This window comes from Battus philenor, unplaced genomic scaffold (genome assembly GCF_028537555.1).
Source record: "Battus philenor isolate CCGP_79_NKW_IND1 unplaced genomic scaffold, ilBatPhil1.0.hap1 SCAF_5, whole genome shotgun sequence".
In the NCBI taxonomy this organism is placed as follows: Eukaryota; Metazoa; Arthropoda; class Insecta; order Lepidoptera; family Papilionidae; genus Battus; species Battus philenor.
The window spans coordinates 1,089,207-1,109,001 of NW_027181715.1; the positions used below are offsets into that span (position 1 = coordinate 1,089,207).

At 35.5% G+C, this 19,795-nt stretch overlaps 1 protein-coding gene across 3 annotated transcripts in view; it reads left to right on the plus strand.

The window, feature by feature from the left end:
- shakB (shaking B) overlaps positions 1-19,795 on the plus strand; it is a 92,917-nt gene that overhangs the window by 42,571 nt on the left and 30,551 nt on the right. For 2 of the 3 annotated variants that reach the window (XM_068772278.1, XM_068772277.1), the window contains exon 2: positions 9,778-10,565. In XM_068772278.1, coding sequence (XP_068628379.1) covers positions 10,194-10,565 — 372 coding nt within the window. In that variant the 5' untranslated portion in view covers positions 9,778-10,193. The remainder of the gene's footprint in view (positions 1-9,777; positions 10,566-19,795) is intronic. The other variant, XM_068772279.1, reaches the window with a different exon arrangement.

Here is a 19,795-nt window from a genome sequence, read left to right on the forward strand (position 1 = left end):
TCGCTTGTGAATTTGAATATAACTATGTTGTCTACTTGGTCGTTGATCCTCTCAGAAATTACTCTCAAAAATGACCAAAAAAATTGCAAGATGCATTCCTTTCATAGTTGAGTATAAAGCTAGATTTAAACGGTTATATATTTCTGAACCTTTGTGACTTTATTTCAATTTAAATAACTAATTTAGATTTTAAACAGCCAGGAGCCCAAATCGACTATTCGACTTGATATAAAAGGAAAAAAATATTTATATCTACTTCCATAATAAAACAACTATTTCGTTTATAATTCTTTCTATTATTTAATAATATTAAATCTGTCATTATTTGCTGCGTGTCATATTTTCTAAGTAGACTAGATAGCAAAAATGCACAAAGCCTAAAACTGCCTGAAGTGTTTTTATCGGCACAATCAAAAAATTTGCTCATATTAAAAAAAATAAAAGTCTATTTAATCAGAGCGCAATAAAACGAAATAAATATAAAGTCAAATGCATTTAGCTCACAGACGTCCAAGCGACCGCCATATTTAATCATGAGCTGTCAAAACTCGAAAAGCGCGCGAAAGCGTCCGACGCTATGGCATCCGGGCCTTTGTAACTCTAGGAAGATATTAATATGTTTGCTTTATGTTTGATGCTTTTCTTAAGCGTTCTCGGAATAGAAAACGATCTTACGTATAGTGAGTTATTTGACACGTGAATGGATTGTGAGGAATAAAGTTAGCCGTCACGGATTTGAAAGTTTAAACTATGATAAATCAATAATATCGCTATGATTGAAAAGTTTCTAAAAAATCCTTACAATAATCACAATTTAATACAAAAATATTATGCAAAACATCAATGATTGTTGAATTCCAGCATAGTATTCACCTTTTTTTTGTATCGGTTATTATACATTTTATCGATTAGACCGAAGAAAGCTTGTCACTACAGTTTTACAGGAAATAATTCTTGTCAGATACGGGAATGACTACAATGACATGTGTATTACATACGTTGCAATACATTTTATATTCGTAATACTATTCACATTATACAGGCAGATCGAAGATAGTTGTAACAGCTTTCAATATTTTTGTTGAAGAAAAATGTATAGATGCACCTCTTTAAAATCTTTTACCCCGTACAGGTCTATATAACATCTCACAGACATACTCTTTGAATATCGAATATTAAAAAAATTATTCTATTTTACACCATGATTTACTTTTTTTCTCATTTGACAAATTTGAATTCTGAAGTTTCAGAAAATAAGTACTCTTTAGATTCTGCAATAGGCATCCGACTGAGGTGTTAAATAAGCGCAAAAAGTTTCCGGCTTTGCCAAGTTTCAGCGTTTGATATATGCGACCTTAGAGGCCTTGCCGGAGCCAAATCTGCCGGAACTCTTGCCGCGACTCGCTAAGTATGATGGACTGCCGGTCCAACTATTGCAGTGTCAGGTGAATGGAATATGTTTTTTAAAATCTTTCTCTCTGACTCGCAACTTCAAGGATTTTACAATTTCTAGTTAAAGAAAGGTCTATATTTGCAAGTTATGAATCTATGTTATGACATTAATCATGTCACAATTCAGTAGATAATATATCACAAGCATTTCTACGAAGATCTTTCTTTTTATAGGCGCTAAATTAACACATGATATATTATTATAATTTATAATTTATAAATTTAAGGATTTAAAAAAAAATTGTTCACTTTTTTAAAATGTTGATTATTAACAGATATTCATTTATTTACATTTATTGTTTATATAAATATCGAATCTTACTTAAAACTATTGTCTGTCGGTTTTATACATAGGCCTTCATGACTTGTATACATATAAACTTACATACATAAGTATATTAAATGCATTAAGTAAACTAATTAAAAACATAGCAATAGATTAGTCTTTTAGTGCTGATAATACAATTTTTAACCAGTACATTATGTACCAATTTAAAAAAAAAAGATTCTTTTAAATGATTTTCATATGAGACGCATTATAATGTCATTAAAGACTTTTCTATACGTGAGCCTCCCCTAAAGACTTCCTATAGAATTAAATGGAAGCAGCAAGTATCCAGTGTCTTTTAACGATTTTAATAAGGTCGTCTGTCCTCATTGAGGGCAGATGTCCTAAGCTTCGTCTGCCGGTCCGTGGTTTTGTTGTGTTCATCAGTGTTCTTCTGTTCTGCATGCTGCGTAATCTGCCCACAGCTATTTGAATTTGCCAGTCCGCTTGGCAATGTCTGTTACTTTCGTTCGTCCACAAATCTCCTCATTTCTGATTTCATCAGTATATTCTATTACAAGACATAAATAATTTCAGCCTTTGAGTTCCAAATTCTATCAAATCGAATACAAATAAGTTTGCATGTGAACACGGCTACTAATCGTAGTTTACAAATGAAACAGTTTTATATGAGGTCAAGGGGACAATGAAAAACACTCAGACAGACATAAAAACAATAAATAGCCGGTACAAAGCGGGCCGGGATAATCGCCACGTCCTCTGCTTTGGGTGGACGCCCACTTCTTCTAATTTTAACGGCTTATTCATTCACAAAACGATGCCGACTTTTTAAATACGCCCGGGAGAGTATTTGGGTCCGATTGTCATAGGAGCGAGAGTGAATGGAGAGAAGTGTCATTCAGTTCAAGTATTAGTCATTCAGTTTTAGCTTTTCCAGTGAGATTATAATGTTGCTCGTGATTTGAAACAAGCCAATATATTCACGATTGCATTTAGTTCCAAGTAATACCAGTACAGCTTATAATTAAAATTAGTACATTATTGTTACTGGTATTTTTACCATCCCACTGTTTAGATCACGGACACCTGGAAACCATGAACACAGGTCTAAACGATGGTCAGACCTAGTTCTAGCTTTTTATGTAGTTTACGATGTTACCTGAGATGCGAGGGTCCGTTACTCTGGTAAGTCAAATAAGAAAAGACCACATTTATTAGCGCAATTGGACAATGGGATGCACGATATTCACTCCCGAAAAATATGTTGGGACAGTCTCCTTTTAAATAGACTGAACACAACGTAAGTTACCAAGATGGATTTGTGAGAGGCATGGCGTTATCTCCTAGATTTTAGATATTTCCCTTTTTATATAATTTACATAAAGAGTATCCTTTCGGCCCATTGTAAGGTATGTTCCTCCCTCAAAGACATCTATGGGGGGATATACCATAATCGCCACGCTTAGCTTTGGTTGGCGATCACAGTGTGAAAATATGGTACGTGACTGCTATCAATGCTCTGAAAACTTGCTTGTGAGTAATAGTAGTCGTATATAATTAATACACCGCTATGCTACCACTGTTCCAACATAAAGAGTGTACTTCGTCGAAATATGCGCCTAGCTCACATAATTGCAAGGTGCACAAAGACACTGAAATGATTGTACAGTATGTATATATATATATATATATATATATATGTATATGTGTGTATATATATATATATATATGTATACGTTATAGGCGTAAAAGCTTGAAAGGTGTGAACTTATAGATCATTTGCTGTCAATTGATGTTTAGTACACCGTAACAAAAATCAATGGCATCAGAAGAAAAAAATAATTAACTATAATATAGTAAGAAATACGTTTTAAAAATCCAGATTTATTTACTTTATCGAACATATTAAAATGAATTGTTTACTATCTATGACTGTAGACTTTGTGCTTTTAAAAGTTACCTGTCTGGTCTCATTAGAATAGAAAATATAAATTATGGTAACATATCTCATAGTGATCACTATATATTATTATTTTTTAAAAATAAATTATACACTCACCCCGTTAACTAAATACCATGTACTAGGATCCAAAATACGAAACATGTTATAAATGTTTAAAGTAACAAAAGGGATTCTTAAAAAGAGATTTGTATTATATAGACCTCAGCAAGCAATTTAACGCAAGTAAAGTAAGATTTAGGTGGCTTTTATGCTCGACGCCCACGTTTCACTCGCCGCGGCCGCGTGTGCTTTGCTAAAGCCCCGACCATTTCTAGCCACGAGTGGTTCATTAATTTTCAAGAGTCCTCGCGGCCTGTACAATCTCTGAGGACATCGTAATGAAACGGTTTCTTTTATATAAAAAAATTGTTTATAAAATTATTTTTAATTAACACGCGGCAGTAGGTCGGCAGAACAGCGCCGTAGATATTCAGCTGAAAGAGAGACGACGTGAAAAAATGTATCGACAATTTTAGAATGATCCTTCTAACGTTTCGCAAACGGCATCATTATTTTAAATCAATCGAATGCAGAACGCGATATAGTCGGCAAGAGTACAAGTGTGTCTGAAATGGGTCACTTGCTTCGAGATTTCACTTACTGGTTGTAAACTTTTGGTACACCACTGATATATGCTGCTTGGAGCAAATACCACTTGTGGAAACTTCAGATTTTTTCTTCTCCTCAGCTAATGGGCGCCCACTGCAAGGCATAGGCGTCTCGCAAAGATCGCCATGGTGACCGTTCTTGAACTGCACGCAACCTTAACTATACCGTCGATCCACCTGGTGGTGGGCCCAGCCGTGCCGTATCGACTGACACGTGGTCGTCACTCGAAAACCTCTCGGCTCCAACGTCCATCAGTTGAACAAAATTAAAGTTTTATTTTGTCTCATCATCATCATTTCAGTGGTAATACGTCCACTGCTGGGCATAGGCCTCCCTCAACGATTAACAATAGAACGCTGAAATTTTAACGGCATGTACATGTATTTTTTATGTTCGCTACTAATGTGGTTTTACAAAGGTTGCTTAGAAAATAAGACTTTGGGCTTTAGCTCATAAGATACTTAGCCTTCCTATTTGAGATCTAAATGTTTAGTTTATAATATTAAAACCTAAGATTGTCAATTTTGTGGAGGTCTTTCGAGAATTTTCACATTCCGCGTTATGGGAAACATTAACTTAGTACATCAAATGACCGGCCAGTATGGGCTGTCTTAATAACAAATTTACAGCATTGACTCAGTCTTGTCTTCTTCTTCTCCTTCGCCTCGATGAACGTCTTGCGCTACACGAATCCTTTGATTTTCTGCGACCTCAACCGTATGGCTACGGTATTGTCGCTCCATAAATAAAACAGTAAACTCAACACTAAAATAAAGAAATAAAATAAATAAAATTTTAACCAAAACCAGTGCAATAAATAGTATAATATAATATGATAATTATAAAGAAAATATGTGTTAAATATATGAACAATAAATGTAATGTTGCAAAAGAAAATATAAAATGTGATATAAATAAAATTGTAAGGAAACCTAGAATGTAGTGGTTGAGGATGAATGTATTACTAATGGAGTGAAAGAGAAAGATGGAAAATTATAGAACGAAAGAAACAGTATAACAGATAAGATAATACATGAAAGAGGAGAATGATAATAATAAAAAATATAATATAATAAATTATTAGAAATAAAAAGTCCCTGTCACACACGAGATAGGGGAACGAGAAGTCCCCAATAGCGGGGACCATTAAAAAAAGGGATTGTCGCTCCATCTAGTGATGAGAGATGGGTAGGCATGCAGCGTCAACCAGCTCGTGGTCGCCACTCTAGTGCCTTGCGGGCCAAACGTCCATCGGCTATACGAACAATATAACCCGACCACTGCTATTTTAGAAAAGCAATTCTTCAAGCTACGTCCGTGACTTTGGTTGTCTTGTCTTGCCATCTTGTTATTTTCCATTCTTTGTTGATGATATAGAAGAAACTCAACCTAATTCAGTCCCATGTCTTTTCAGCGACCATTCAGTGCACATCATATATTGGAAAGACATCGGCGTTAAGGTATTAGCATTTTCGAATTTATGGTCTCTGACATTACAAGCAGAGCCAATCGATAATAAGATCGGAATGTTAGTTCATCTGTCCACGTACTTTTACCTTTCTGCTAATCCAAAGGTCTTTCACCCGGCGTCCCTGACGGATAACCATGAGTAGATCTGCTTATTGTCTCTGAAACGGCCCACTTCAATGGCAAAACACTCGGCGTTCCGCAAAACTATTGTCGGAAGTCGAGTAGCACTCACCTTTGGGCGTGTTTTGCTTCACAGAACCGCGTCTTCGGCCTTTGTGTTAAGATCATTAAGATCATTCGAATCATTTACTAGTATAGTTCAATACTAGCAACAGACGTACGGTCTCTAATATAGGTGAACACTGCTTTACTCTGAACATAAAATCTGTTACATTACCACACTTCAAGTCTTAATGAAATGATCAATTTGAAATGTGTTCCATTGATTGATTTTTTAACTGGAATACGTCAGGCCAATAATTCTAGGTAGTACAAAATATGCAGAGACAAATAGTAATTAATAATTAATTTAAATATATATCATCCGAATTTTTAAAACGCTTTTTTTACCCTATCTAAAAATCAATAGTTTCAAATAGAATTCATAATTTAATAAGAATAACCTTTTTCAAAATTCAAATTACACATTATTAAAGTTATTATTGCTGTATTATCTCTCACTGCCAGACTTTGTGCTGTCAGAACATTCAGAATAATCACTATGTATTAAGTGATTGGAGTTAGGTTAAAAAGTTTCAAAGCTTTCTAACTCTATATTAACTTTTTAAAATCTTTTACACCTATAGCTAATCTGTTTGTATATACATGTTTAAAAAACTGCATTCTTCTTTTTCTTCTATTTTTAATCAAGTTCTAATTTCATTCTGTGCACATTACTCTCCGCAACTCTCCATTTCGTCTTCCCTCTTTACTCTACCATATCACGCAAGAAACCTCACTCATCTTCGTAGTCATAACATTTGCCGTTCCGTCTTAATTTCGTATATAAAGACGTGACGAATTTTTATATATTTAATGAATATACAATATTTCAAACAACGTATTAATCTTGCGTTTAACGACGAGGCCACCCGAGGCGCTGTTATGACGTTTGAAGAATTAAAAACGACAGCGGGCCATTATTTACGGCGCTCGGTTTCTTTGAAATACTATTTGGATCTGTTAATTCTTATGAAATGACGCGATTCACCTGCTGCGTGTTTGTTTGCGCGATCTGGACACTGTTTACTTGACGGCATGATTGATTATTGCCTTTTGGACAGTCGACGAAGCGAGCCCCGACTTAGGACCAGCGCGAAATGACATCCTCATCTATTCCGAGTTACATATTCTTACGTTACAAATAATTTCAAGTGTGTTTCTGGTAATTTTCTTTATTTAAAATAAATTCGTAAAATTTCTTGGTAAATGACTCATACATTTTAGTCATGAAGTTATATCATCATGATTATCAGAACAACCTTAAACTTTCCCCAAAGACATCTATGCGGGGATATATCATTATCGCCATACCTAGCAGGCGGGTTAGTGATCATAGTGTGATATTACATGCTGGTGACCATCCTCTGAAAACTTGAGCAGAGGCAAAACAAAGTGTAAATGATACATTCTTAGTTAGTATATCTCAGGAATCCAACCCACAACCTTCAATCGTAAGTCTCAGTCGTTCAGCGTTGGGCAACCACTGCTCCTACTACAAAACATAGACCTCTTATAAAGATCGCTTCAACATCTTACGCAGGCCGACACGGACCCTTCCGCTCCGTGAACTCAGCTTCGATGAAACTGTAAAAGCCCTCGGTCTAACAGCAACAACTTCAACAGAGAATAAGTAGCGCGAGCTGCATCGATTTTAGACCTTAACCATGTCATCGGTCCATCTGGAGTGGGGGGGGGGCTTACCCTCGACAATTTTATTGATAGCCTACTAATAATTTTATCTGACCTCAAGGTAGTAACTTATTAATGTCGTTAGACAATATTGGATGTAACTTGCCTAAGACTGGTCTTATTAGAAGTCTGTGGGGGAGGCCTAGGTCCAACAATGGATGTCCTTTGGCTTCGAAATTCGGTAACATACCCGGCTTAAGTGTGATGGCAACTTTTAAATTGACATATATGGCAGTTGTCAAACTATATCTAAAAAATATAACTTTGGAATATTAAATATAAAATTAAAGAGTTAACAATATTGTCTTAGATAACGAAAAATAGTTTTTATTTCAAAAGACTTGTCTCAATTGGTTTAGTCTTAATATATAAGAAAATGTACATAACCGATAGATGACAAAGTAGATTTACAACTAATGAATTATGATGTCATAAGTTATATATCTTAGTCACTTATTTAAATAACAAACAGATTTTAAATTGTAATTCTTTACTTTCGTTTGGCAATAGACAAAAAGGTCGCAGTTGTAGAAAACCATTACCACGCGATCTCAAACTAAAAGACTATCTATCTACTATTACTTCGTGAACACCTATTGAAACTAAAATTTCAACATTGAACCTAATTAATATGGTAATTAGAGTTGAAATCCGTTTAAACGCCTCCAGTGAACTTCGAACGCCGTTTTACGTACGATTAAACAATTAATACAATGATAAGCCGGCACGAATCGTACGAACTTTAACTCATCTCGAGTTCTCAAGGGACCATCTGACTGCTACACCCTTATCGCTATTTAAATAAGGTTCAATTTACCTTAGACATAAACCAACTGCGAAGGGCAATGAATTAAAAAGCGTTCCGTTCAATCTTCGCTTCTCGTTTTATTAATATTGACTGTTTCACTTTAAAACTGTGCTGAACAGATAACACTATTCATATAAATATGAATCTACACTTCAGCGTCAAGAAATTGGTCGAATAATTGTTGATAAACCGGAATTGATATTTAAAGGGTTTTACTGCCTTTTAAAATTTTAATTGCATGTGAATATTAAACTTTTCATGACCCTTATCATGTCAGTCAATAGACGTCCATTCCAAGGAATAGGTTTACCTAAAAGATCTCCACGATTACCAATCTTGCGCTGCCCGCATCCAGTTATTTCCCACGACTTCGACTATTTCATTGATCTACTTAGTCTTGAGCTGTAGTAGCTCAGCGGTAAAGGACTGAGACATGCGACGGTTGGACTCGAGTTCGATTCTCGTGATACAATCTTATGTAATTCACACTTTGTGCATTGATTATATAGGGTTATCACTAGTTATAAATAAGTTTCCAGAGGATATGCAGCACCGTTCTCTACGTACATACCACACTGCGATCGCCAATCCCCCTGATAAGCGAGACAACTATGGTATATTCTCCTATAGATACTTGGAGGAAGTCTATGCTTGGTACTAGGTGTTTATGGGTTAAAACGTCGAAATCGCTCATTTTCCATGGCTTACTCGAATGAAGGTTTTTTTGCAAGATACAATGAATTGTATCTTGCAAAAAACCACTGGAATCTAAAGTTATCTAGCAGCAAACAGTTCAATGAGACTTAAACTAAAATAAAACATTAACGGAACAATTAATCTCAACGTCAACAACCTGAACCATCTATGGTATTCAGGAAGAGAGTTTTTTCTTAAAATAGGTTCTTATATCAACGATTTTGTAAGATCAAACGATACTGTAATGATGCAAAATGAAACGATATGAGTACCGTAAATTAATGCAGCTTTAGTTAAAATTAAAAAGAAATTTAAAAATGATGTTATGAAATAAAAACGGAATCAAAGCGCGGAAAAATACTTAAAATAGCGACCGTTCTGACTAATAGCGCGCTAATGACGTGACATTTTCCCGCCAAAACGAACACCGCTCCGGACGGATCGACGCGCGGACTCAAAAATACCCGCGAACCGCCCCACGGCATTCCGCCCTCGTAATCCAGTTTACGTAATTAGTTCTTAGAATATACCGTTTTCCAGCGCAGCTACATCAGGCATAATAGCAATCCGCCCGGCCCATGAGTAAACACCGGCGCGGGAGTTGCGACTAGCAGCATGGGCGCGAAAGCTCTATGAGCGGCCGGACGACACCCGCGGAATTATGAAACGCAGAAAACATGACACAATGATATCGTTGCTGAAGTTCATTAAGATACCAAAAAAAGTACATCAGCACAAACGGAGCCTCTGATGGAACGAGACGACGACTCTACTCACTGCCAATCTAAAAAGTGCCTTACGAACATCGAACTGTAAAGAAGAAAGTTTTAAAATAAAATGTTATTAGAAAAATAAAATGACTGGTGCTTCGAAACAATAAATAGAGTAAGCGAGACATTAAATAATGTTAGTTAACCTCGCGAGGCCAAGTGTGAGATCGGACTCCAACATTTAAAATGTTAGACGTTTTCCGTGGTTTAAAAAATCTGATAAAGGTGAACTATGTGCACATCGACTCGCCCGTCTTCCGCCTGCACTACTCTATAACCGTGATCCTGCTCATATCGTTCAGTCTCATCGTGACCACGAGGCAGTACGTCGGCAACCCCATCGATTGCATCCACACGAAGGACATCCCCGAGGACGTTCTCAACACCTACTGCTGGATCCATTCCACCTACACGCTGAAGAGCTTCTTCAACAAGAAGGTGGGAGTGGAGGTTCCCTACCCCGGCATCGGGAACAGCCGCGAGAAAGGGAAGGAGGATATGAGCGACAGGAAGATCTACAAGTACTACCAATGGGTGTGCTTTTGCCTATTCTTTCAGGTGAGTTCTCTGTTACTATCTCTGTCATTACACAAATATCTCTTATCTCTACTAAACACTTGTATCGTTATTAAATTTTTAAAACTGTTTTATACACAAAGACATATGTTTTTATATAGATAAACTATAAACTCTAGTTTAATATTAATACATTTATTACACGTAATAAATACAAAGTATACAATATAAAGAAAATATAAAACGGAACGAATCAAGAATTTATTAAAAACCTGTACCAGGTTACGTGTGTACATTTAAACATAAACAAAAGTTATTTACTAATCAAACAAGACATAAACTTCACTAATAATTATTACACATTTTTTTATATGGAAGTTATTATTAATGTAAACATTTCGTTGTTTTCCCGTACGGAAGTGTCCGTATACGTGTGTTTCTATGTGTATGCAAAGTAATTCACATATGTATAATAATATACTATTTATTAAAGAACTTGACGATCTAATTTGGAAGCTATAAACTTGTCTACCTTCACGGTCGACATTTACAAGTTTATAATGCTCAATTTTGTATCCAGGGACAAGTATCTAAGAGAGGATACGAACCACAGCCAAACGGATTGCTGGGTGTACCACATACCTTAAGAATTGGTCTTTTAGTACGTGTGTTTCATCACAATGTTCACCGTTTGTGAGCATTTATGATATAACTTAAAATGTGTGCATCGCTTAAATCGAACCATATGTCTAGGATCATAAAATCTTTACCAATACGCAAACAATACAATCAACTATTAAAGTTAAATTTTTACGTTTCATTTCTTCCTTTTTTAAAATATTGTTTTTTTAAATGCATCGAATTTCTTTAGCTCGAGATGAAAATTTGTTATTCAAATTTTTTTTAATGTAACTTTTTTGATGTCAGCCGGTAACAAATAGTACAGAAAAAGAAATTTGATTATGAGTTTATATGTTCTATTTTCACGATTAGACTTTTTTCCCGATCTATATAAAGAAACTATTGAAAAAAAAAAACTATGTATTCTACGTTATGTTCATACACTACGTCTACAAACAAAAGAAGCGTTAACCGATCTAAAAGAAATCAAACAAGTGATATCAAAGAGAAAAGCGCATATAAAACATCGTCCAATATTAAATTGTTTATCGGTAATTAGGTTCGCGACCTTATTTCCTAACTTAAAACACGGCCGCGGTGTGTTCTAACGATGTACTGTTTAAAATAAAAATACTTTACACTGCTCACCTTTCTGTTGCTGTTCAAATGAGAAAATTAAGAATTTTAATTGATATAAACGTTCGGAAAAAGAAACGTGTTTTTATCGTTCAAAAACTCACTATAACAGGAAGAGTTCGGAAACGCTAATTAGCTGACGGAAAATAAACAGCTAAAGAATATTAGTAGGTTAAAACGCTATAATTGGATGTTAACTGAGAGGAGGCAAGGCAGGTGAAAAAGCAGACGCCATGTCGCAACATCAAGGTGCGCGTGTTATAGCTCAAATGAAACAACGGAACCGTTATTTTTAACGCGTTTACAGCGCGACCCGTTTCGCAGCGATTTTTTTTTGTCTTTTTTTATTATCTGCGCTCGTTTTTTAATGGCGCGCTAAACATCGCGATAATCTGGGCAGTTAATCAAGAAAAAAAAACGGTGTTAAAACCATCAAAACATTTGACGGTATATGAAATCGAGGTGATATGCGACAAGATTAAAAAAAATTGTGGTCACTTGATGCCGATTTCATGAGCTGTTACCATTTTATGATGTTTTAATAGCATCCATCTAATGGTTCAGAATTTTTTGAACTGTAGCTCTGATTATTGGTTACTCCATGATCCTTATACTTAGACCATAGGTTTCTAGACTGCCTTTGTCATAGATATGTTTTAAAATTTATGTCGTTCCGGCGCTCCCCTTCTGTATTAAAATTCGCATTTTTGTTTGCTGGTAGCCTTAGGCTGTTAGATGCTAGACAATAAAGAACATATCTGACACCGGAAGTCACTTCCTAATTTATTCATGTATCATAATGGATGCGTTTAAATTCTATACCCAATTAACGTATTACATAATCAAACTAAAACAGTTTCTATAGCATTTTAGAAAATATTAAAGTACATTTTTTAAAGTTGTTTAATGAAAGAATAATACATAGTGCACACCACAAATTCTTCAAATTTGAACATTAGTAGTTAATTTTTGTTTTGTTTCCTTTTTTATGTATGTTATCATAAAAACGCTACTAAAGGAATTTATTATTGAATAATTTTCTTCGAACATCAACAATGACATTATTTTTTTAATTTTAACAGTTCACCCGACTACAAGCTACATCAGTATGTGGCCAGTGTCGTCTTTTAAAATACTATAAGAATGAGTATTGCTGTACATATAAATAATTAAACTAAAGATTGCAATAACACATATCCTCATACATATATTCATATATATATATATATATGTAAAAGGATGTATATATAGCGATTTCGGCTGTGTCACAGTGTCTTGTTAGGTTTTTGTAAGTTCTATTTAACGGAAACATAACCCATATTATTTTTGGTCACGAAAAAATCTAATACATATATCATCACGTAAAAAGTCTGCTTTAAATTCTTATAAAAACTTCAATCTGCTAATTCTTGCTTGCTTGTGCATGCCAAATCGCGATTAACCCCTATCATAGCAGAGCTCGTCTCTGACTATCGCCATCTAGCGGCCATTTACAAAATTGAAATGGCGGAATACATGAAAAGTACAACACAACTTAATTGTGGCGCGCTTTCTTCATTGCAATTGGGGATATGGGTGCAATGCGACTTTATTTATGCAAAATAAATAAACAATTTGTTTAATATAAGTTGGAACAAGCAATGTCCTCTGCATAGATAATCAGAAATCACGCTTGGAAATTCGTAACACCAGCTCAAACCCGCATAAAAAAAATCATAAAAGCCTTTCAAAGCTATGAACTAGCTATAATTAATATGACTTTTAGGTCACATGTTAAATCAAAACAAAATGAAAAACACACAAAGACAATTTTCAAATCAATTTTTGGATCTTAAATGTTAAAATTTAATGGTTTTTGCTATGAAAACGCAAATGCCATAGTCTTTAAAGTAAGTTTAACTTTGAGAAAGAGATCACTAGCGGAACCCAACTCGGATAGGCAGCGTTCGGGAAGTTCCGAAACAACTTCTCGTCCAAATACCTCATTATCAGAAGAAGGACATTTATCAGAGTGTGTTACTGGTAATGACTCTTGGATCTACGTGTTTGTTTACAATGAGACTTATAGGAAGGTTCAAGGCTACCCGGAGCAATGGCTTTGCATCGAAATTCCCTGCAAGATCGACTCAGAAATAAGGAGATCCGGGGAAATAGCAAGGATATGTGGAAAGAAGAATTGCTCATCTGAAATGGCAGAAGTTGACAACAAGACATTCATTAGGACCAGAAGGTTCTTTAGTGGCGAATACGGTGAACCAACGACATAAACAAGATCGTGAGGAGTTGCTGGATGCGAGCATGGCAATACCAGTCATCTTGGCGATCTTTTGGAGAGGCCTATGAGGCTTGCAATGCGCGTCTGTCAGCTAACATGATGATGCCATGTTTTTTTTAAAAATAATAATAAATATAGCAAATAAATATTCTACAGACCGTCAACTAACGCGTATCGTATTTTTATTCATGACGACAAAACAAAAACACGATAAATAGTAAAAAGGAAAACGAGTTCATTTTCCGTATCGGGCGGGCGAGAGCTTGAGCACCGCCATTGTCTTCATTAACCGCGTCGCCGGAAGGCATGGGGCCATGCAAATTCCTTACGACATGCTAATGCCGGCGTCGTTTCGGTCCCGCTTAAGCTCGGCTTTCACTGGCCAACCGACCAGTGAAATAACTAGAAAATAATTTTGTACATTTTATGTTTTAAAAAGAAAAATATAAAACAAAGACGTGGAAATAACCGTTACGACACATATATGTATTAAACATTTGGATTTCTATCTCTTCTCCTAATGGCCAATAGTTGAGTGTGGCTACGTGATTTGTGGAATTAAATATAATAAACATGGCAGAAAGATTGGGATAACAGTCATGTCTTTTCTACTATTTCCTTCAAATTGCAATGCCCTTCTGAATATTTCTTAAGTTCACGGACCGTTGCCTTCTTCCTCTTTCTCAACTCTGTTCAGAACTCAGTTCCGATGAAGCTATAACAGCTAACGAAGGGCTAACAACATCAACATCAATCGAAACCAAGCAGCAGCTAGGATACAGAACCTTCTCAAAATGTCCTCTTACAGAGATCATCTATCACAGGAACAACTAGCATAGCGTCTAGTAGTCTAGTATTTGGAAGGAGGCAAATGGCTCGGTCTTGATGAAACCACATTTTCCGATTATAACCAAAAAAAATCGTACTTCAAACTTCATACTTGCCCATAATAAATAACATCATATTGAGGTAGAGTGACTTATACGTTGCAATGTTTAGCTACGGAAAATATAAAGCTCGTATAGGCACACTTGTGAAAAATCGTCTTTCTTGTATCCCATTTTTTTATTATTTATCCTTTTTGCGTCTTTTTCTCTTCGTCCTCTTTTTTCAACCGACGGACGCTGACTGCAAAGCATAGGCCTTCTCCAAAGATCGACACGGTCATCGTGGTCTGAATTGACTGCATCCAGCGGTGCAGTGGGAGGCCTACCCACGCCGCGTGTACCTGCGACTGTTTGTTGCCTTCTGTGCCTATCTTCGTCAGTGTGCATTGCTTCAGTTACTGTAATAACGGGCGTGTTTCGGACCTGATCGAACCAACGCATGGGGTCGCGATATAGTTTACAAGTTAACTAAATTGCTAATTATAATTTAATCATAATTTGTAACAAATTACCGTATCGTCTCGTTTCAACAATCTGTCGCATCTGACCTTGCTAACTGTTTATTAACGATAGGACGCCCCTCGTAAACCAGCGCCGGCGGCCGCTGACGAGCCAATGGTATTAAGATAAGCCGTGATTACGTGCGCGGGGCGCGGGGAGGGTGACGGGGGGATGCATTTTTAATAACTACGTCATCTCCGCTCATCTGATTTGCACACAACGTACACAAAGAACGTAATTACATACGTGCTTATAATATACAAATACAGGCTGATTGGTTATAGGTGTAAAAGCTCTAAAGGGGTGAAGACAGCCCGTTTTTTATCGATTATTGCTACACTAAAAAATCAATGGTTTCTGAAAAAATAACTTATTTATAATATAGTTTAAAAAAGCTTGTTGTTACTGTCTGTCCCAGCAGAATTTGCACTGCTAGATGCAAATAGCCTATCGTATTACAAAAAAAAATTTCAGAGTGATAACTTTATAAAGAGTGGTTGTAAATTGGTGTAAATGCTTTTTACTAACATGTGTTATACTTTCTCCTCTGTAATACTTTTGTACCTACTAATCACTCTGAATATGTAATAATATTTTATACACATACATTTATATTTTTGACTATTATAGAATGCCTATGCATTTTTTCACTGTTACAAAAGTATTATAACGGAGGAAATTCATTCCTTCTCTTAAATATTCTAGGATTCGCTATAATAAAATACAATGAACCATTGCATCTACGTTCAAAAATAACTACAAAAAAATAATAATATTAATCTGGTACCCATGTTCTAATTGGTAGAAAATAATTTGCGCGGTGTGTTAATTTTGCATTCGAAACAACACAGCTACATCTGCACGACCTTTTACCGTCGGAAAATAAATGAAAAAAAAATTGTGTAGCAGTGAAATAAATTTCACGAGTAAATATGCGCCGGTGAAAACGCACCTTAACACAAATAATCAAAATAAAAAATCGAGCATCGAGCCAGCGCTTGATATCGCTGCTTAGCATTCAGCGGTCGCCACGCCGCTGTCTGTTCCGGACCGAGTCGAACGAGATCACGTTTACACTTTATGTACAACCCTAATTAGGTGACGACGAATATCTATATACACAAATACGTAGGTGACACTGAAAGTTTTTAAAGTGCAAAAAATTAAACCAAGGTCAACTAATAAATTATTCATATTTAAAAAAGTCATCTTTATAATCTGTTCTCTATTGTGAGACGCAGTCCACTCCTATCTGAGTCCTAATCTTTTTCACGATGTTAAACCTTCTTTTGCACTTCTTCGACATCTTGATACCGAAATTTATCCTTTAATTTTTGTAATTAATAACAGACACATGTAGCAAGTTCGACACTGTAATAAAAATCGTCCATACCTGCCGTATTCAAATACTCGTTTGTTAATTTTTAATATTGCCATGATGACCGTTCTGTCCAAATCCAGCGACTTCTCATGGCATTGACGTTTTCCAAACAAACAGTTACAAATCTGTCACAACTGTCTTCTTTCGAGAATCATAACAATAGATTTATGTTTAGTCTGTGACTGTCTGTCAAATATTATATAAAATTTGAAGCACCGCCGTCGAATTTCAATTCCATTTCACGGCACCAATAAAAACGTCAGCAGTTTTAAGCATCGATCAAAATATATGGCATCGACCTAGCATATAGCTTCTTAATGCTTATATTGTTCATAATATTTTGAATTTGCTTTATGCTTATTGCTCGCGTGGATTTTAACAAAAAATATTTAGTTATCTGTTTTTTTTTTTTCGTTTTTATATTATATAATTTTTCTGAAGTAAGTCTAATTTACTCCTTATTACAGCAGCTCCTTCTCAATATAATTCTCATCAAAATCGGTTCAGCCGTTTCAGAGATTAATAGGAACGAACAAACTGACAGAACAAAATTTAAAAAAAATGTGAAATGGTATATGTGTCGTATATATATTCATATGCATGTAATAAAAAACGGTTATGTTAATATTACAAACAGACAATACAATTTTATTCATATGTATAGATTAATATGCTGAGAATTTTTTAATACATGTCATGTTGGTGTATATAAAATAATGAAGAAAAAGTCCTGCGCGGCGGATTAATTTGCCAACACAAATTGTTATAGCTATTTTTATCCAGACAGACCGCACTCCTGTGGAGACCACTCGAGGATAAGACGCTGATCGGAGTGGCCTGTATCTTTTTAAAAATATCTTAATCAAAGAGAACGAGTAAGTGACTTCGTTAGAATATCGCACTTTTATCCAGCGATGTTCACTTAATACTTCGCCACGGGGCTGCCATGTCTGGAAATCAAATAACGGCGTATAAATAAAAGTTACACTGTTAATGGATGTTGCCTGTATTTATATATACAGTTATATAATATAGAGTTGATAGTAACAACACTATATTAAAACTATTGTGATATTTTTTTTAGTTTTACTGATGGTATCTTTCTTTTGTTTTGACTAAATAATAATCTAAGATTATTTTTAATATTTAAGATCTTGAAAGGCTAGGCTAGTAAAATTATTAATCTTTGACATTAAACCTTTACCCATATTTTTAAATAAAAGAAAATCATAACTAAGGATATACAACATCATTTAACTTATTATTGTATTACAAGAAGTAATGATTTAGTTATGAATAAATCCGAAAGATCACATGTACAGATGAATTATCAAATTTCATTTAAATTTAAGGCTATTTTAATTTAAGCTTGATCGCTGCAATCGATTCTATTTGCATTATGTATGCAGAATATACGGAGATATTCGAATCAATGCTAAGTTAGTTATTTGGTATAGCCCCGAAAAATAATCAAGTGGTGTTAAATCAATAATCCAGGTAGCTAACTTACGAACGAACGTAGTACGAAGAACAAGTTGTCCGTCTGAGGTGGCAGTGGGCGAGAGGTCGCTCGTACAACCGATGACCGTTGGGGTTGAAAAGTTCACAAATGGCGACCACCGAACACGCGTGGGTAGACTCCCTAGTAGGTGGAAGTCGAGGAATGCGGGCAGCGCAAGACCTGTCATAGTGGTCATCTTTGAGAGAAGCCTACATCTTGCAGTGGGTGCCCATCGTCAGACATGATCATGATAATGTTGATAAACGTGTCTGTTGAAAAACAACGCTCCTGTTCAGATAATTTAAATCTAAATGTAAGCCTCTAGCGGGAAGGCAACGAAAGTGAGGTGATAAATGAAAGGATTAGTAAAAATGAAAGGAACGAAATAATTTGTGAAGAATAAAATATGTATAAATGACATCGAGAAAGAAAAAGATAGTACCCAAGACAGGAAAGAACGAAACACCTCCAAGAACGGGGGCAATAAAAATATCCTACATCTAACAGAGCAACTTACTTTATCATTAGTCACAAACTTTACGCAATTAAGCACACTATGATGTTATAATTTTTTGCCCAATTAAAAAGTAAATTCAAATTTCTCATATAGCTGTGTTAAGGACACGTATGTGGGTTCTCTAGTATCACCATACGGCTGAACCCCGTGGACTATCTTCATATCTGCAGTCCATCTAACAGCCGCTCATGCCACCTCATCTCAGGAGAGTTTAATCTCCTCCTCTTCTAAGGCTAATCAGAATCTATCGTACCCCACCCGACGCTCACTACCCTCAATTTCTTGTTGAAGCAGAGATCACTGCTCCACAGAACACCTACCCTATTTACCTCGACAGACCATGAAGGTTCCTTAAGAAAAGCTTCATCATTGATTACAATAGCACGTCTACCAAGCATTTATCCTACAAGTCAGTAATCAGTTCAAAGTAATTTTTTGTGATACATTATTAACTAATCCTTGCGTCATTAAAAGTTATATATTTTGTACAAAGCTGATGCATTTTTCACTTAAAATCGATCTGTGAATTTAAAATTTGGACAATTTTCATCGCATATCAGTAATCGATTTTGTCGTAGTTAAAATCGGTCTGTGAATTTAGAATTTGGACAATTTTCATCGCATATCAGTAATCGATTTTGTCGTAGAGTGACCCCGCGAACGGGGACATCGCGTGCTGAAGTATTTGATTTGCATATTTCAGGGCCTCTAATCCCAGCCTCATCTCTACTCGAGACTGGAGCCCAAGTGATATATCTACACGTATTCACTATATAATATGTGATAATTTTTAATATGATTTAATATTTTCGTGTTGAATTACGTTGTTATGTATTTTAATGTTATGGTGTAAAAGCTTTGAAGTGATGAATGTGTATCTCATTTATCACCAAAAATCCATTTTGGTTATCCATACACCCTGTTTTAGGTAATCACTTTCAAATACATTTTTT